General features: G+C 41.1%; 1 protein-coding gene across 1 annotated transcript in view; it reads right to left on the reverse strand.

Moving 5' to 3' along the window:
* Synj (synaptojanin) overlaps positions 1 to 16,612 on the reverse strand; it is a 265,110-nt gene that overhangs the window by 21,948 nt on the left and 226,550 nt on the right. Inside the window, exon 21 of the mRNA XM_080267540.1 lies at positions 3,563 to 3,748. Coding sequence (XP_080123666.1) covers positions 3,563 to 3,748 — 186 coding nt within the window. The remainder of the gene's footprint in view (positions 1 to 3,562; positions 3,749 to 16,612) is intronic.

Raw genomic sequence — 16,612 nt, forward strand, 5'->3', positions numbered from 1 at the left:
ACTTAGGGTAGCAAATCAGACAAAGAGTGAAAACAGGGATATCATGGATGAGCTGTGTGTGAAAAAAGATCAAGGCAAGGTAGTGGTGAACAGTGCGGATATTAAAGAAGCTCGGGGATAGCATTATAACCAGCTGCTGAACGAGGAGCTTGACTGCAACTGGGAAAGTTATGAGTCAGTGGATCCAGTGTCTGGCTCTTGGCCTCTGATTGACGCTGCTACTGTCAGCAAGGCAATAGGCAGAATGTAGTTAGGGAAGGTGACAGGTGTGTCTGGGGTGACTGCCAAAATGCCGAGGGCATCAAGAGGTACAGCAGTGGGGCTAGTTACTGATTTGATAAATATGATTATATAAGTGTGTTTTCCCAGATGACTGGTTGAAGACAATGATTTTAAATGTGTACAAGGGAATGGGTGATGTCTTGGAAAGAGAGAACTTTTGAGGGATAATACTTTTGGACCAGATAATGAAGGTAATGTAGAGAGTTCTAGAAGGTATGATTAAAAAAAAAAAAAGAGTTAATACTGATGAGATGCAATTTGAGTTTGTGCCAGGCAAAAGGACAACTGATGTTTGACGGTTTCAGGAAAAATATACAGGAAAGAAATGGAACCCGTACTTTGCTTTTGTTGATTTATAGAAAGTCTTTGACAGAGTCCCTAAGGAGGTGGTGATGTGGGCAATGAGAAAGCTTGGGATGGAGGAGTGGCTGTTCAGAGTGGTTATGACTATGTATGTGGATGCTCACACCCAGATGAGAGTGAACAGAGATTTGAGTGATGAGTTTTCAGTGGATGTTGATGTGAATCTGGGGTCAGTCTTGGGCACCTTACTGTTTATCACGGTGCTTGAAGCCCTCTCATGTGACTTAAGAGATGGGCTCCCATGGGTGATGTATGCCAATGATTTGGTGTTGACTGCAGAGAAGAAAGATTTAGGAAATTGAGGGATTATATGGGGCACAAGGGCTTGAATGTAAATGTAGATAACACAAAGGTGATGGTATTTAGGGTTGGTGGCAGTGCCTTTATAGAAGAGAGTGGCCATGTGCCCTTTGCCACAAGGACAAAGGAAATAATTCCATCTCATGCAGTGTTTGTGATAAGAGGGTGCATAAGAGATGTACAGTAGTGTTATTAGAGGTAGGCTGTGAGATATTGCTGATTTCATGAGTGCAGTGAGTTAAGGACAGCATGTGGAGAAAATCAGGTGTGAAAGGATTGATCTTGCTTGTGCGTCTAATGGGTGTTTGGAAGAGTTTTGTTACTTGGGAGACATAATGTGCTGGAAGTGGTGACTAGAGTGAGAAGTGGTTGGAAGAAGTTTTGGGAGTTGTTGCCTCTCCTGACACTGAGAAGGTTCTCCCTCCGTGCTAAGAGGATCTTTGTATGCGAGGTGTGTTAAGTGTGTAAGGGCCGTAGTCATAAACCGTGGGCAAGCATTCACCTTGCCCTATCCATATCTTTGGTAATCTTAACGCAAGAAAGGGAGAGTGTTCCCCGGAGAACAGGAGAGTAATACACATAGTACTGGAATCTGCATGCCTCTTCATCGTATTATAGTAGCCTTGTGCAAAGAAAACTATGTAAAATTTGAAGGACCGTATGGTGTGCGTGATGAGAATTTTAATGACACAAACATCGTGCAAAGAAAAATAGGTGTTTAATATTATTATCGTTTTAAAAGAATTCATCGCTTCTCCAGAGATGGTTAATTTACAACACGAAGAAAACAAAGCCAATGTACTGTAACGAATTCAATTTTATTTTTCAATATTTCTACCAAGCTGTTTATCAGATATGGTGCATGATACTTTTATAATTACTCTGATTAGTTCATGAAATGATTCCTACAGTAAAGAATGGCCGAGTACTACCTAAACAGAAGAACTGTGCACAGCCAATTAATGTAGTGTGAATTATGAAGTCTCATGTTTGCAGCTGATAAACTTTTACAAGTCTGAACTATTTTGTTTTGGCTTGGCAGTATATTTTTCTGGTGTATTTTGGTGTGATCTGAACGAATCTGATCGATATTTTCAGTGATTGTGATTGGTTTTCAAATTACCCCTTCCCCCCAAGTGTCTTGGGGGACTGGTGTTATTTTGTGGTTCTGGGTGGAAGAAATGGCAAAAACAAGCATTTGGGGCAGAAATATAGTCAAAATTGGTATAACCGGCCAAGGCGTACTTGTAGGGTTATTACTGACAGTATGAATCCCTTCAAAGCTATGTCAGACATCGAATTTTTCCTACGGTACAGGTTCTCCAAAGCCTGTGTGCATACTCTTATACAAAGTATTCAAGAACAAATGCCAGTCTTTAATAATAAAAGAGGTAAGAGTTGTTATCATTAAGATATTAACTGTATGTTAATCTTATATTCTTTATTTATTTATTTATTTTTTTTAACAATCAGGTCTACTGTTTGCTGCACCTACCCACACGAAGGGGTGTGCTCTCATGCTTTCAAGATTACCACTTACAATGAAGGTGTGAGCTTCCACTTCGAGTCGGGTGTAGGAAGGGTAACCCCTGCCCTCAGTTTCAAGACTACGGGCAAAAAGCAGTATGGTGGTGAGACCTGGGCAGTAATGGGTAAGGATATTGTGGGCTTAAACATACAGAAATGACAATGATTAGGTGGATGTGCAGTGCATCCTTGAATGCAGGACCTGGGGTGGCTAGGTTTATGATGGAAGACTTGAGAGGAAGGATGAGACTGGAATGTATTGGTGCTGCAATGGGGAGGGATAGACTGAGATGGGTTGGGCATGTGGAGAGGATGGTAGATGACACCTGGGTACAGAAAGTGAGCACTGTGAATGTTGCAGCCGAGGTTGCAAGAGGCAGACTGAAAAAGACCTGGGAAAAGGTCATGGTGTGTGATCTCAAGGATAAAGGACTGAATGAGGAGACTGCCAGAGATCAAGCAGCATGGACAGCCACCATTAGGTGGCCAATGCATGCACTCATGCTGGTGTCTTTGTAAATGAAATGTAACCAAAATGATACAATCCATCCATTCATCCACCATCCAATTCTACGTTGCCCAATGAGAAGCGTAGAAACCCGAGGCTAGGCAAGTTGGTCCTGACATTTAAGATGACAATGACCAGCCTCATTCATCCCTGAGTGGCATTATGTGGGCAATAAACCCCAACCACTCCTTGGATATAAACCTTCACCAGCTCAACTCAGTTGGAGCGCCGTAATTACTCATTAAACCACCAGGTGCCAAAATTTGGTTATATGGTTACCACCCAGCATAGTAAATGGTTTCCTGGTGTACAGGAAACCATAGGCTTGTCATTCACTCTGCTCCATAAATACATTCCTCAGAACCAAGTTTTGTCAAGGTTAGTATAATACAGACAATTGGAATAAATATACTTCACATGCAACAGAAGAGTGGCAAGGTTACACCTCAAAATCTAGGTTTTCAAACATCTCAGCTTGTAGGTCACTCCCTATGCCTTTATCTCTGTAAAGTCTTAAAAAAATAAAATTAAATTAAAATTAAAAAAAAAGTAATACAAACTCAATCATAATCAAGAGCTTACCCTTAGTGGGCTGCAAGAGAGTGCTTTAAGTGCAGTCTGGGAATCACTGAAAGTGAACCAGATCCTATTGTCCACAAATCTCACAAGTACCACTGAGCCAACTGCTCCCATGGCCTCTTGCACAGCCTCCAGCGTTGCATCATCAAACACAGTGTTTGCATCAACACCTTCAGGCAAACTGCGTACCTTTGAGGAAAGAGATGTTGTAACTGAGATTATCCTGCGATTTCAGGGGGTAAAATAATTAAAAATTTACACAATTATAGTAACTTATTTACAAGTACATAATGTACTACAAGCAACTTAGTAAACAATTAATTATACAACTTGCACTGTACTGTACTTCATGGTGCTATGAGTCACAACATGTAAACGGATTGCATTATCCTAGGTACAAATATAATGAGAAATCTTTTTATATACAAATATACACAAATTCTATCTTTCTAGTAAGTGCCACATAAGCTGTATACAGTGGGAGCTGAAGCAAGAAAAAAATGTTCTTTTCTAACAGGAAATTAACTGGACAACTAACTACAACAGAGGCTACAGGGGGGAAGAGTGCAAGAGATCTGCCACAGATGGCTTTAACTACTACTAACTACAGTACAGTATAATACTGGAGCGGCAGTCTAGGCAGCTCTAGCCATCCATGGTTTATCAGTCCCTTGTACAACTATGCATATGTAACCAGAGAATGGGGAACAAAGATAACATCTGATAATAACACTAAGTTGCAAGATAGATTATTTATTCTACCTCTAATCATTCCATCCACCATTACATGATTTAAGGTTGCTTTCTGGTGAACTTTCCATTTGCCAAGTGAATCTGAAGTAAGTAATATTCAGCTGCTCAATCTATCTTTGCTGCCAAAACAGGTTTAGGAAGAGCTGAAAACCCCTCTACAGTAGTATGAAACCATCACCCACTTTGTGGCACAGAAACCCGTTAAACTTTCTACTAAAATATCTGCACTTCAATGGCATCTCTGGGAGCATATTCTCACCATCAGGCAGCCCATGGCTGCCTGACCTGCCATCATCATCATCATCTCTACTGTGGTGACTGGACTAACAAGTTCCTTCCAATCCCAGTGTTCGGCAGAAGTTATAAATGGCTAATTAACTAAATCCTCAAGATGCTAATGAAACTGGAGTGGAGGGAAAATCGTAACTTATCAGTCATAAAAGACTGCAAATAGCTTTCAAGAAGAAAATGTTTGTATGGTACATGAGGCACTCACAACTGTGTGAGATCAACCATCAATATGACCATACTGAGAACAGAGCAATGTCTGTGAAGCTATAACCTGTTATTATCCTCAAACTAATCAAGCAACTGAAACATCGAAAAAGCAAAATGTTGAGCCCGTAATGCTGATTTCAGTAATATTAAAAAGAAGAAGAAGAAGAAGAAAAAAAAGTAGACACTGCTTTGTTTGCATGAAGAAATATTTACCAAGTAACCATACTATTAGTTGTTATAAATAATTATTAGTTACAGTGAAAAATTAAACATCATTCAAGCTAAGAGAAAACATTAGTGAAAACAATACATGAAACAGAGTTAGTCGTAACACACTCATCACTAATGGATGTTTCAACTATATGTGGTGTACCACATAACACACAACAGTACTTCCTTGTTTAACCATGTTTCACTTAAGTTTTTCATGATAAAGCTGTTCATTACTATATGAACAATTTTCACATGGCAGGCCACTGTTCATTGGTAAGTGATCAGGATGTGCACACCACAATATAATTCACTATCTATCTATCTACAGCCCGACGCCCTAATCCCGCAAAGGGTGGCTGCAGACAAAATGCCTCCAAGTCACTCTGTCACCCACCATTCGACTGCCCTCCCCCCAACTCACTCCCCCCTCCCTCATATACCTCTCAACTCCATCCCTCCACCTCATCCTTGGTCTCCTACTCCCTCTCTCTCCGTCCACTTCACATACACCCTCTTAGTCAGTCTTTCATTCTCTACTCTCTCCACATGTCCAAACCACCTCAGTGTATTTCTCCTAATTTTCTCAATCACATCCACATCCACCCCACAACATTCTTTAACTTCTTCATTTGTCAACCTGTCCCTCCATGTCACTCCACATGCTCCTCTCAGGTAACCCATTTCCACTGCTCTCTCTTAACTTGTTCCCCTCTAGCAAGGTCCATGCCTCGTTCCGTATGTCAGGGTAGGGATCACAATACTATCATGCAGTGACTTCTTAACTTCCATACTCACCTCCCTATTTCTCATCACTGCTTTCAGTGAACCAAGAACCTTCCTTCCCTGCTGTGCCCTTTCGAGCACTTCATCCCCAAAACTTCCATCCTTACTCATCACACTACCCAAGTACTGGAATGCACTCACATTCTCCATATCCTCACCATCCAACCAAACTGTGCATTCTGTGACTTCATTCCTCTCAAACACCATAACTTTACTCTTGTTTACATTAACTTTCAGATTCCTCTTCTTACACTCTGTCCCAAATTCATTCACCAAACTTTGCAACTCCCGTTCATCTTCACCCAAACCTTGCAACTCCCATTCATCTTCACTCAACAACACTGTATCATCAGCAAACAGCAACACCGGAATCCTCCACACCTCACCCTCAATCATTAGAGCCACCCCCACATCTACTACCCAACCTTGTAGTTCACATTACAATATACAGTATTACCAATTACTTCTTTAAAATGCTGATGGGTTTTAATATTTAATACACAAGACAGACTCAATCACAACATCAAATTCTGCTTAAGATACATATCTGCAGCCTTGAATATGACTTTTAAAACAGTAAAGCAGACATATCACATACTTTAAAGTGCTCAAGGACTTTAACATTTAATACATACGGTACACTTAATCATAACATCAAACACTTCTTAAGATAAGTGTTTGCAGCTTTGTATGTACATTTAAAATACAGTATTAGAGCAGATGATGATTCTTGCTGGAGCCTACCCCTCACTTAAAGCTATTTTCACTTAACATATTACTATTATTATTATTTTTTTAAATAACACATCTACAGTTAAGTGAGGAAATACTGCATTTCTTCCTTGATACAGATCAGGATGGTTGGTGACAAACTAGTATTAACTCAAATTTTGTCAATTTGATGGCTGACCACTTACAGTTGTGAACACCTCATATATGGTCCAAGTATCATAACACCTCATAATTATATAGTCCAAGTATCATCTGTCTGGATGATGGAATGATATGTGCTGCTGAATCAGTCCATGTGCTATTATTAGCAACTGGACTGTCATAAATAAGTCAATCAAATGAAATACAAGCACAGGTTTAGCATACGATTCACAAGTAATTATCTATTGAATTTCTCTCTGAACATGCTTTAGCCAAGCCAAGCCAAGCCAAACTTATAGCCCCTATCGAATTCTCTGAAGGAGTAAAATGTTAACCCCTTAAGCATATAAACACCTGATAAACTCCAAGCTTAGGAGGTATTATCTTTTGTTACTGTAACCCCAGGTTCAACTGGACATGAACCCAGGGAACTGCAAGCTGAAGGTTATCTTCTGCAGTCAACCAACCTCCTCTCGGGAGGCAGGGGATGAGTTAAGGAAAATTTGTATCACTGGGCAGTGGAGGCACCCATTTACATCGGTGTCAACATATGAACGTATCCCTCTTTAGAATCAAGCATCCCTTTACTGCAAGCGTTCACCTATTGAGCACAATTACATTATGCAGTATTTATACAGTATTATTACAGTGACCACCTGTTACACAGCCTAGTACAGAGCTCTCATAACAAATGGGGCATGGCAGAATAATATCACTGAATAAAACATAAAAGATTCTGTGGATAATGAAGTCATATGCAGCATACAGCATTTATCACCACAAATCTCATTACTGCTTCTGAGGAGGTTATATTTTAGGCTCTCTTTGTCTGTTTATTGGCCTATTTGGCAGGAAGATTATGTAAAACTACTGGCCAGAATAACTCCAAACCTGGAAAAATTACAGAGGATAATCAAAAGGAATAAATGATTAGGTTTGAGGCAAACAAGGTCTGAGATCAAAGACAAAACAGGAGATGGCACTGCTCTGGTGGAGGTATACACTCACTGGGTATTCATTTTAATTCCATAATTAAACACAAAACATCTACACTGTATAAACTAAACAATATTTATTGTATTGGCAGTCACCAGTATCTGTAGGTTTAGTGTTTGCAAGATTCACTATTCAGCATTTTTGTACTGCTGCCCAATATCAGTTACCACATCAAAGAATTCATCACTGTAAGCCTACTTCATGGAAAAAATCATAGCTATGTATGGTCTATCAAGAAGTTTAATTCAAATAACCAAATACTTCAGTTCATTTTGACTAATTTGTTTCATAGTGTGATATATTCTGATCAAGAAATGTCATATCATTACCTTACAAACCATATTACAGGAAGTCATAGGGAGATCCAAGATGTTACCCAGACTGCCCATATATATAATGGTGGTTGGTGGGGGTGCCCATCATCTTGCACTCTGTGCAGTGTTGCCTATTTCTGCCTTCCTCTCTGTCATTCTCTTGTGTGTATGTGTGTATGTGTGTCCCTCTCTCTTCCTATTTTTCCCATCCTTTCATGTCATTATTGGTCTTCTTTCCACTTCAGGTGGCTCTACACTGAGTTACATACCAAATGGTTCCTGTAACTCAGGAAACCATTAACAATGCTGGGTGGTAACTATATAGCCAAATAACAGGGTGACATGCAGCCTATTATGGTGCCATGGTTAACTGGGTGAAGATACATATGCAGCATCCACCCAGGAACCAAACTTCCATACTAATCCTCGCGCCTCATTGTGGTAAGGCACTTTCAGTTGCATGGGAATATTACTTCACTGTGAGGGACAGCCCTACAAGGCCAGTTACCTGCCTGCAGCTGATGGGTCTGATTGATCAGATAGACTGGGGTAGCACAACAACAACAAACACATATTAATATACTGTACATATATATAGTAAACCCTCGATATAATGAACCCCACTACTGTGAATTTCGGATATAACGAACAGTCAAATCGCGACCAAACTTTCCAGGGAATTTGCGAACAACGGTCGTTAAATAAGGGTGAAGTTCGGAAATCAGCCCATGGTGACAACAGCATCCCTTCCTGGCACAGTAAGTGTACTTCAACAGCATCCCTTCCTGGCACAGTAAGTGTACTTCAACAGCATCCCTTCCTGGCACAGTAAGTGTACTTCAACAGCATCCCTTCCTGGCACAGTAAGTGTACTTCAACAGCATCCCTTCCTGGCACAGTAAGTGTACTTCAACAGCATCCCTTCCTGGCACAGTAAGTGTACTTCAACAGCATCCCTTCCTGGCACAGTAAGTGTACTTCAACAGCATCCCTTCCTGGCACAGTAAGTATACTGTAACAGTACTACATTATACTGCACTCTTGTTACAGGTATTGTATTTATATGTACAATTTCATACAGTATTGTACTGATATGTACAACTTCATAAACCATTGAATTCTCCATGTAAAACTTCATAGAGGTAGTTTAGAGTACGTTTGAGCAAGTAGGACCGAACAACTCCCCTTATATAGCAAACTGAGTATGGTAATCCCTCGGAAATACCGATCCCTTGTATATAGCGACCTATCGGATATAGCGACCCACCCCTTCCCCCAATTATATATATATATATATATATATATATATATACAATATATATATATACACTCAACCCTCGATTTGGAGGACTAAAAGGGGGGAAGGCCAGTCCGGGAATCACAAAAGTCCAGGAATCGCAAAAATCCAAGGGCCACGGCCCATTCCCCTAAGTCTGGCATACTTGGTCCGGCAATCGCCAATATTCAGCACCCGCCCTGGACTTTCAACACACTTTGTCCAGTACTCAGTATTACATGTACCAACATAAGTTACATACAAAACATGGTTTAATATAATAAGAACATATGACTACATAAACGAAAAATAAATACTGTATATTTAACATACTGTACTGTATGTACTTACTGTACTGTATTGTAGAGAGGATGTAGGTGTACGCTGTATTCGTATAGAGGTTCCCCGAATAGCTTAAACTATTCGAGGTCAGACACGACATCCATAGGTGAATCTGTGGCATCACTGGACTCATGCTGAGCTGAAGGTAGGCTGCTTGGTTCAGGAGGTGGCAGCTTGGTGGTGGCAGACTGGCTCATACCACTGGCGCCTGGTTCTGGAGAAGGCGGCTGGGCAGTGCGTGGTTTTAAAAAACTATCAATCTTAGACTGGTGGCCAGCCTGGTGCTGTATCACAATAATTTTTGCACGGAGAAGGTGGAGCTGGTCATAATGCTCCTGGATGTCCTTGTTGTTGCTGTTTGCCACAAACTGAAGTAGTGTATCTGCACATTCCCTGATCACAGACATCTTAACTGTTGTTGGCTGCTTGACGTCACTCTCCTCACTGTCACTGCTCTGCTCCCCAGTCACTGCTGCCACTATCTGTTCCTCGGACAATATTTCATGCCCCCCTGCAGCTTCATTTTCTTCTATCCACTCATGAATGTCATCTAGTGTAACTGCATTTTCCCCACCCATATGCAGAAGTGCATGGAAGACTGATGCCTTGAACCCCTCAAAATCACAGTCATAATCTTCATCCTTGAGGATTTTTTTTTATGCGTTGGTAAGCATGGAATGCTTAACGTCACCCCACGCCTCAGCCAAGTTGTGGATGGCAGAGTGGATGTTGTATGCTTTAATATTCTCCAGGGTTCTTTTCCCTCCTGCATCTTCCCCCCTGTCAGCCTCAGTCTCCAACACAACCAGCACTTCATCAGGATATTTTCCATGGCATCTCCTCTTCAATGAACTGATTATGCCTTGATCCATAGGTTGGATCAGCGAGGTGGTGTTTTGGGGTAAAAACATGCATTTTATCTTCCCATCAGCACTCCGCAAAACATCCTGGGCGTCGTGGGCGGGGGCATTGTCCATTAGCACTAATGCCTTCACTTCTGCAGGCAGGATTTTCAGCACCTTTTCCTGGTGGTTCGTAATTTCAGGCACCAGGTGTTGATGGAACCAGTCTTCACAAATCCAGCTGGTGAACCACGCTTTGCTAGAACTGTAATAATGGACAGGAAGCTTGTTCATACAGTCCTTGAGGGCTCTGGGTTTTGCAGACTTCCCCACAATAGCCAGTTTGAGCCTATGTGTACCTAACGCATTACCACCACACATCACTGATATCCGCTCTTTATTAATCTTTTTTCCTGGCACCTTATGCTCGTCCTTCCTTGCCTGGGTATTATTGGGCAAAGACCTCCACATAACCCCAGTCTCATCCACATTGTAAATTTGACTCAGTGATAAATGTTCACGCTTAATAAGTTCATCTAACTTCAACCTAAACGGTTCAACACTTTCAACATCGACACTGGCAGCCTCACCTGACACTTTCACACTATGAATGCTGTGGCATTTCCTAAAACACCAGAGCCATCCATCACCAGCCTTAAAATCAGCAATACCCATGTGTGCAGCAAGCTTTGCAGCACGGCAGCCAGCTCCACACCTCTCACTGAGACACCACAAGCCTGCTGCTGAACATACCACTTGTGCACAACAGCATTTAACTCAGCACACTTTGAATTTTTCATATGTTTCCTACCTGATCCAATCTTCTTTGCATCAGACACAGAAAACTTCACAGCGTAACTCTGCAGCTTTTCTTTCGCTTTTTTAATGTCAGATACAGTCCGTTTTTTTACACCATACTCCTCGCACACCACAGCGACTGTCTTCCCAGCCTCAAGTTTCCTTGTTAACTCAAGTTTTGGGGACACTGAGAGATGCACAGGCTTCTTTGTGTGCTTGGTCACTTTCCTAGGGGTTGGTGGTGCCATCCTGGAGTTATTTATAAACTGCTCAGATAATGGTCAGATGTAAGGCCACTTTACAGCATGAGACAACAGTAAACAAATGTCTGGCGCGAATGTGGCCACCTAGCGGGAGACCCAGATAGTGACCAGGGAACGGAAGGGATCACTGCGCGCGGGTAGTTTGAAATGTAATTTTCAGTATTTTCAGTATTTTGTTCGGGAAATCTGAAATCCGGGATATAGGGGTCTGCCAAATTGAGGGTTGAGTGTATATGTATAAATATATATGTATATATGTATATACAGTATATATATATACAGTAATCCCTCTAATATCCGAACGCCCAATATCCGAACATCCCCACTAACCGGACATAATCCTCCTGGGATCCAATATTCCCAAAATGGGCCAAAAACTGCAAAAAATTCGAAAAAAAATCTGACTTTTTTCCCTCCCATAATTTGAAATTCCCGCCTGGCGCCAAACAGCTGTTACACCATGGTCCCTTCACCCCTTCCTTCCTCCCCCTCCCCCCTCCCCTGTCAGGTTGCCATTTGGTATTTTTCATTACCAAGTGTGGGCCAATTTGGTAATGAAAAATTCGTTTGGTAATGCATTAGAATAATGCATTACCAAATGGATTTTTCACATGTATGAGGATACACAGGATGGAGATGGTGGATTATTTGCTCTCTCTGATTAATCTGCTACCCTACATAGTGTGAAAATAATCAACATGGTGTTAGTTATAAGGAGAGTGATTACATGTATTTCCACTTGTATATATAATTAGTGAAGAATATATGCTAGCTTTACGAATTTGGTAATGAAAAGTTATATTTGACAATGAAAGTTGAGGAGATTGGTAATGTGGCTGTTGCGATCTGGCAACTCTGTTACCCCACCAACATCAACAGTCACAGCTTAACTCCGATGGAGAGCAGATACTCATAACAGTGCAAGCCACAGGTGCTTGTTTTGTGAATAAACAGTGAATAAACTGCAATACCTTGCCACTAGAACACACAGGAATTTACAGTGTTGTGCAGTGTTAAGAAATTAGAATTTAGAGTGCAGAGGATTAACTGTGGACTGCAAACTGGCGGTTCAAACCAGTCCAAGACCAAGGGACTTGTAAGTACCCAGAATGTTTAATATTGTATAAACTCACCTCTAAAACCTCATTTTATGGTTCTTTTGCATTTATTTCAGTCTTTTATGTCCCTTATTGGTGTGATTTGGGTCTTAAATAGGTGCTATGCATGTCCAGAGGGAGTTGTATAGGTGTTTTTCAGAGTTAGGGTCCATAAGTACTAGTCCATAAGCTGGGGCCCAATATCCGGACAGGACCACTATCCGGACCTGCCTATGGCTCTATTGATCCGGATATTGGAGGGGTTACTGTATATATATGTATGTATGTATGTATATATATATATATATATATATATAGTAATCCCTCCAATATCCGACGTAATAGGGCCATAGGCAGGTCCGGATAATGGTCCTGTCCGGATAGTGGGCCCCAGCTTATGGACTTGTACTTATGGACCCTAACTCAGAGAAACATGTATACAACTCCCTCTGGACATGCATAGCACCTATTTAAGACCCAAATCACACCAATAAGGGATATAAAAGACTGAAATAAATGCAAAAAAAACACAAAATGAGGTTTTAGAGGTGAGTTTATACAATATTAAACATTCTGGGTACTTACAAGTCCCTGGCTCCTGGACTGGTTTGAACCGCCAGTTTGCACTCTAAATGCTAATTTCTTAACACTGTACAACACTGTAAATTCCTGTGTGTTCTAGTGGCAAGGTATTGCAGTTTATTCACTGTTTATTCACAAAAAACAAGCACCTGTGGCTTGCACTGCTATAAGCATCTGCTCTCAATCAGAGTTAAGCTGTGACTGTTGATGATGGCCAGGTAACAGAGTTGCCAGATCGCAACGGCCACATTACCAATCTCCTCAACTTTCATTACCAAATTTAACTTTTCATTACCAAATTCATAAAGCTAGCATTTATTCTTCACTAATTATATATACAAGTGGAAATACACTCAACCCTCGGCTATCACGGGTTCCGCTATAGCGTTTCTCGCTATCACGCCTATATAAAAAACTACCCAAATACCTTTATCACGCACTAAATGCCTGCTATCACGCACCGCAAATGTTCGAAAATTTCAAAAAGGCCAGGCTCCAGTGCTCCACCCAGCCAACAAAAGCTTCACTCCATGATTGGTCGTGTGACATCAACGCCAGCCGAGCACTGATTGGCCGCCTGACCGAGTCTCCTGCCCGCCAAACCATTCAAATGCGCACCCTCAGACTGTGAACAGTGATAGCGAGAACAATAACCTTTTTTATGATATGACCATGGCCAATGTACCCCCTCCCTGTCCCCCTACCATCACCCAACATAATGCTGTGGCACCTTGCAGGGAAATAAGAAAAGGAAGAACCTATGTTATGAAGGTGAACTGGAAATGTGAAACTTATAGAGAATGGTGAGACCAAGCGAAGTGTGGGGAAGAAACATAACATCAATGAATCAACTGTGAGGGGTATTTATAAGAATCGTGATCACATCATAAAACATGCTCATTTTTAGACTATTATATATTAATGTGATACAAAAAAGGTATCTTAGGGGTAAATATTGAGGTCATGGCACCAATTAGAATTATTACTATAAGTTCTTCAATTCGGCTATCATGGTTTCGGCTATAGCGCAGCCATAGCGGGACCAATTGGGAGTGATAGCCGAGGGTTGAGTGTACATGTAATCACTCTCCTTATAATTAACACCATGTTGATTATTTTCACACTCTGTAGGGTAGCAGATTAATCAGAGAGAGCAAACAATCCACCATCTCCATCCTGTGTATCCCCATACATGTGAAAAATCCATTTGGTAATGCATTATTCTGATTCATTACCAAACGAATTTTTCATTACCAAATTGGCCCACACTTGGTAATGAAAAATACCAAATGGCAACCCTGACAGGGGAGGGGGGAGGAAGGAAGGGGTGAAGGGACCATGGTGTTACAGCTGTTCGGCGCCAGGCGGCAATTTCAAATTACGGGTGGGAAAAAAGTCAGATTTTTCTCAAATTTTTTGCAGTTTTTGGCCCATTTTGGGAATATTGGATCCCAGGATGATTATGTCCGGTTAGTGGGGATGTTCGGATATTGGGCGTTCGGATATTAGAGGGATTACTTATATATACTTGTGTATATATATATATATATATATATATATATATATATATACAGTAATCCCTCTAATATCCGGACGCCCCATCACCGAACAGCCCCACTCACCGACCCTTATCGGCCTGGGGTCACACAATCCCACAATGGTCCGAAAATCCAAAACACTTGGAAAAAAACTCGAGTCTTTGCCGACCGTAATTTGAACTGGCCGCGCGCGCCGCGTGAGAGCATTGTTTTGGTTCATCATTCCTCCGACGTCCGATAGAGCGCCGCTGCATCCTCCCCACTTCCCGCCTGTCTCTCACCGCGACAAGACCTACGCTCTTCGCCATGGCTTGGGAAAAGTTAATGTGCAACACTTAAATTTAATGGAACATTATTTGGACTAAAGTGAACACTGTGAAAAGAACGGACTTCTGTGTGTTAGTGACTAAGTTCAGTGCAAGACTTCAGGAAGAGTGTAGTGCAAGTGCTTCAGGAAATCGTTCTTACTGTCAGAGTCCGAGAGGAGGCGGTTATTCATCGAGGTGGCCAGGGACTTGCTGTAAGTAGCCAAAATGTTTCATGTTGTACTATTTTCCATACTATATTTACCAGAATGTTTCATATTGTATTTTTTCCCATACTATACTTACCAGAAAGTGTCATACTGTACTTCTTTCCATACTAAACTTACCTCATGCATGTGCAGTAGGAATGTGTTTTTCAGAGTTCGGTTAGGTTCGGTTAGGTTAGGTTCGGTTAGAGTCCATAAGTACCAGAATGTTTATTAATGTATGAACATACTTCTAAACCCACATTTTATGTGTCTATTGCATTTATTTCAGTCATTTATGTGCCTTATTGGTGTGATTTGGGTGTTAAATAGGTGCTATGCATGTCCGGAGGGAGTTGTATAGGTGTTTCTCTGTGTTAGGGTCCGTAAGTACAAGTCCATAAGCTGGGGCCCAATATCCGGACAAAACCAATATCCGAACCTACTGATGGCTCTATTGATCCGGATATTGGAGTGATTACTGTATATATATATATATATATATATATATATATATATATATACAGTATATATATATATTACGTTCTCCCTACGTGTCCAGTGGGGTTGGTGGAGGATTAGTGCCCCTCCCTGTAAAACAATTAACTCTAAGCCCTTGGCCACCCCGATTGGGATACATTGCGTCTGGCAATGAATGAATGAATGAATATATATATATATATATATATATATATATATATATATATATAAAACTGAATATATATTGAGAGCAATAAGCAATTAAAGAGACTAGTGATGAGGAGAAAAGAGGAGGCAAATGATGATCTAGGAAGAAAAATGAATGTGAACTACCCAGAAAATAGAAAATTATTCTGGAAAGAGGTGTGGAAATGTAGAAGTGAAAGTGGAAAGAAATGTGATGGTGTGAAGGATGTAGGTGGTAGATGAAGTAAGGACCAGATGGAAAGAATATTTTGAAAGTCTGATGAATGGGAATAGAGAGAGCAAAGTGGCTGTAAACACGATTGGTTTTGGGGGGGTGCAGAGAAGGAATGCAGCGCCAGGAGACGTGACACTCGCACACAGGTTAAGAGTGCTGTGAAGCAGCTGAAAAATGGGAAAGCAGTTAGGGTTGATGATGTGTACACAGTGATGCTTAAGTATAGTGGAGAGTGTGGAATGAAGTGCATGTTGGAGATATGCAAGAAGGCATGGATGAGTGAAACTGTGCCTGCAGAGTGGAAAAAGGCTGTGATTGTACCCTTGTACAAAAACAAAGGTGAGTGAAGTGAGTGCAAGAATTATCGTGTCATAAGTTTATTGAGTGTGGTAGGGAAGGTATGTGGAAGAATTGTTAAAGAGAAAGTAAGAGAGATATCAGAAGTCCTAGTGAGTGATGAACAGGGTGGCTTT

This window comes from Coenobita brevimanus, chromosome 24 (assembly GCF_032717465.1).
Source record: "Coenobita brevimanus isolate Jiangsu-jjx chromosome 24, ASM3271746v2, whole genome shotgun sequence".
NCBI classification, from domain to species: Eukaryota; Metazoa; Arthropoda; class Malacostraca; order Decapoda; family Coenobitidae; genus Coenobita; species Coenobita brevimanus.